This window comes from Crocodylus porosus, unplaced genomic scaffold (assembly GCF_001723895.1).
Source record: "Crocodylus porosus isolate Cpor-Errol unplaced genomic scaffold, CroPor_comp1, whole genome shotgun sequence".
Classification (NCBI taxonomy): domain Eukaryota; kingdom Metazoa; phylum Chordata; order Crocodylia; family Crocodylidae; genus Crocodylus; species Crocodylus porosus.
The window spans coordinates 8,322,662-8,324,199 of record NW_017728939.1 but is presented as its reverse complement, the minus strand read 5'-3'; the positions used below and the strand labels follow the sequence as shown (position 1 = coordinate 8,324,199).

Below are 1,538 nucleotides of genomic sequence, written 5' to 3'. Positions count from 1 at the left end.
GGTTTTAAGCCAATAGTAAGACATTATAAAAAACTAACCAGATTAGCTTTTAAACCATTGGTTTCTATAAAAAGCACAAAATACTTTAAATGAAGTCAGAACCAGGAATGTAAAACTGAGGTGGGGGGATAGTGGGGTAGAAAGAATCCGGTAAACTTCACTGGCTTGTTGGGCTTTGAAAGCTGCTTGGGAGATTAGTTGAAACAAGTAGGCCAGTAGAGATACCACAGTTTGGTGTAATATCTGGGTTCTCAGTAAACTGTCTAAATAAATTCCAGTTATGTCCAGGATTATCTTCCTCCAGAGTTTTAAAGGATTGTGGGGGCAGGGAGGGAAGCTACTCCAAGTTGTAGTGGTGGAAATCCAGATCAGTTTTCTAACAGTGTGGAGTTGTACTAAAGGCGGGGGAGAAATAATTCAGGTGTCTTAATTTTAGAAGGTGTTGTCAGTTCTACTTTGAAGACAGAAGGTGTGGGCAAGTCAGCAAATCCATGGTGTTACTGGGATGAGGAGGATGGCACAAAAGTCTTAAGTTATGATAATGCCAGGTGGGCTCTACTCTTCCTTCTGCTCAGCTGCTGCAAGTGTTGTACTGGGCTCAGGCTCTACAGGTTTTGAGGGCTCCTGTGGCTTAGCCATTTCCTCCTGAGTTTCTCCTGGCTGTGGCTGCTGCTCCTCCTTGGCTTCCCCTGCTTCTTCATCTTCCCTTTTAGGCTCTACTTCTTGCTGCCCTTCAGCAGCAGGAGCTGCAGGACTGTTCTCTGCTGCAGCAGCTTTTTCCTCTGCCTTCCCCTCCGGGGTTGTAGTGGTCTGCTCGGTTTCACTGGTAGAACAAGTGGGGTTCTCCTCTCCTTTGGCTTCTGCTTTGTCCTGCTCATCGGTGGGAGAGGACACGGAAGAATCTCCACCCTCTTTCTTGTTCTTCCTGAAGGAGATCCCACTCAGCTTGAAGGACTTCTTGAAGGAGAACTTCTTCTTCTTCTTGGGGGTTTCCTTGCAGGGCACAGCTCCCTCAGGTTTGGCCTCTCCACCTTCAGCAGCGGGGGCTGGTTCAATGACATCTCCGCTGGCAGACTCTGCCTTGGCCTCCTCTTTGACCGGTTCGGCAGATCCATTGCCATTCACTGGTGGGGCTTCTCCATCCGCCTTCGGAGACACGTCCCCATTGATCTTCACGTGGCCGTTCTCCTGTTTGGGAGGGAACCGCCAACACATTAAGAAAAAGCCAAGCTGTGGCATCATCTCCAAGAAACTGGAGATGGAGCAGCAACAGCTCCTGCTTAGTTGCTAGCGGGTTGGGGGACAGCCGCCACATAGGATCAGCGGAGGTTGGCTAGGAAACCTGCATTCTTGTCTCATTACATAGCCGGCTGGTGGGAAGGGGGTGGGAACAGGAACCTGGGGTGATCCGGCCAAGAGGCTGGGGGCTGGATTCTCTCCCTGCGCCGGGGGCAAGCCTGGCCTGCCGTTTCCCCCCCTTTTGCTAAGGGCCGTGGGGGGAGACCCCAGCCCTGGGCACCGGCTCCTACGGGACGGCC

The 1,538-nt window shown here is 51.4% G+C and overlaps 1 protein-coding gene across 1 annotated transcript in view; it reads right to left on the bottom strand.

The window, feature by feature from the left end:
• Positions 1 to 23: 23 nt before the first annotated feature.
• Positions 24 to 1,538, bottom strand: part of MARCKSL1 (MARCKS like 1) — a 2,473-nt gene continuing 958 nt past the window's right edge. The window contains exon 2 of the mRNA XM_019547805.1: positions 24 to 1,188. Within this exon, the coding sequence (XP_019403350.1) occupies positions 556 to 1,188 (633 nt within the window). The 3' untranslated portion in view covers positions 24 to 555. The remainder of the gene's footprint in view (positions 1,189 to 1,538) is intronic.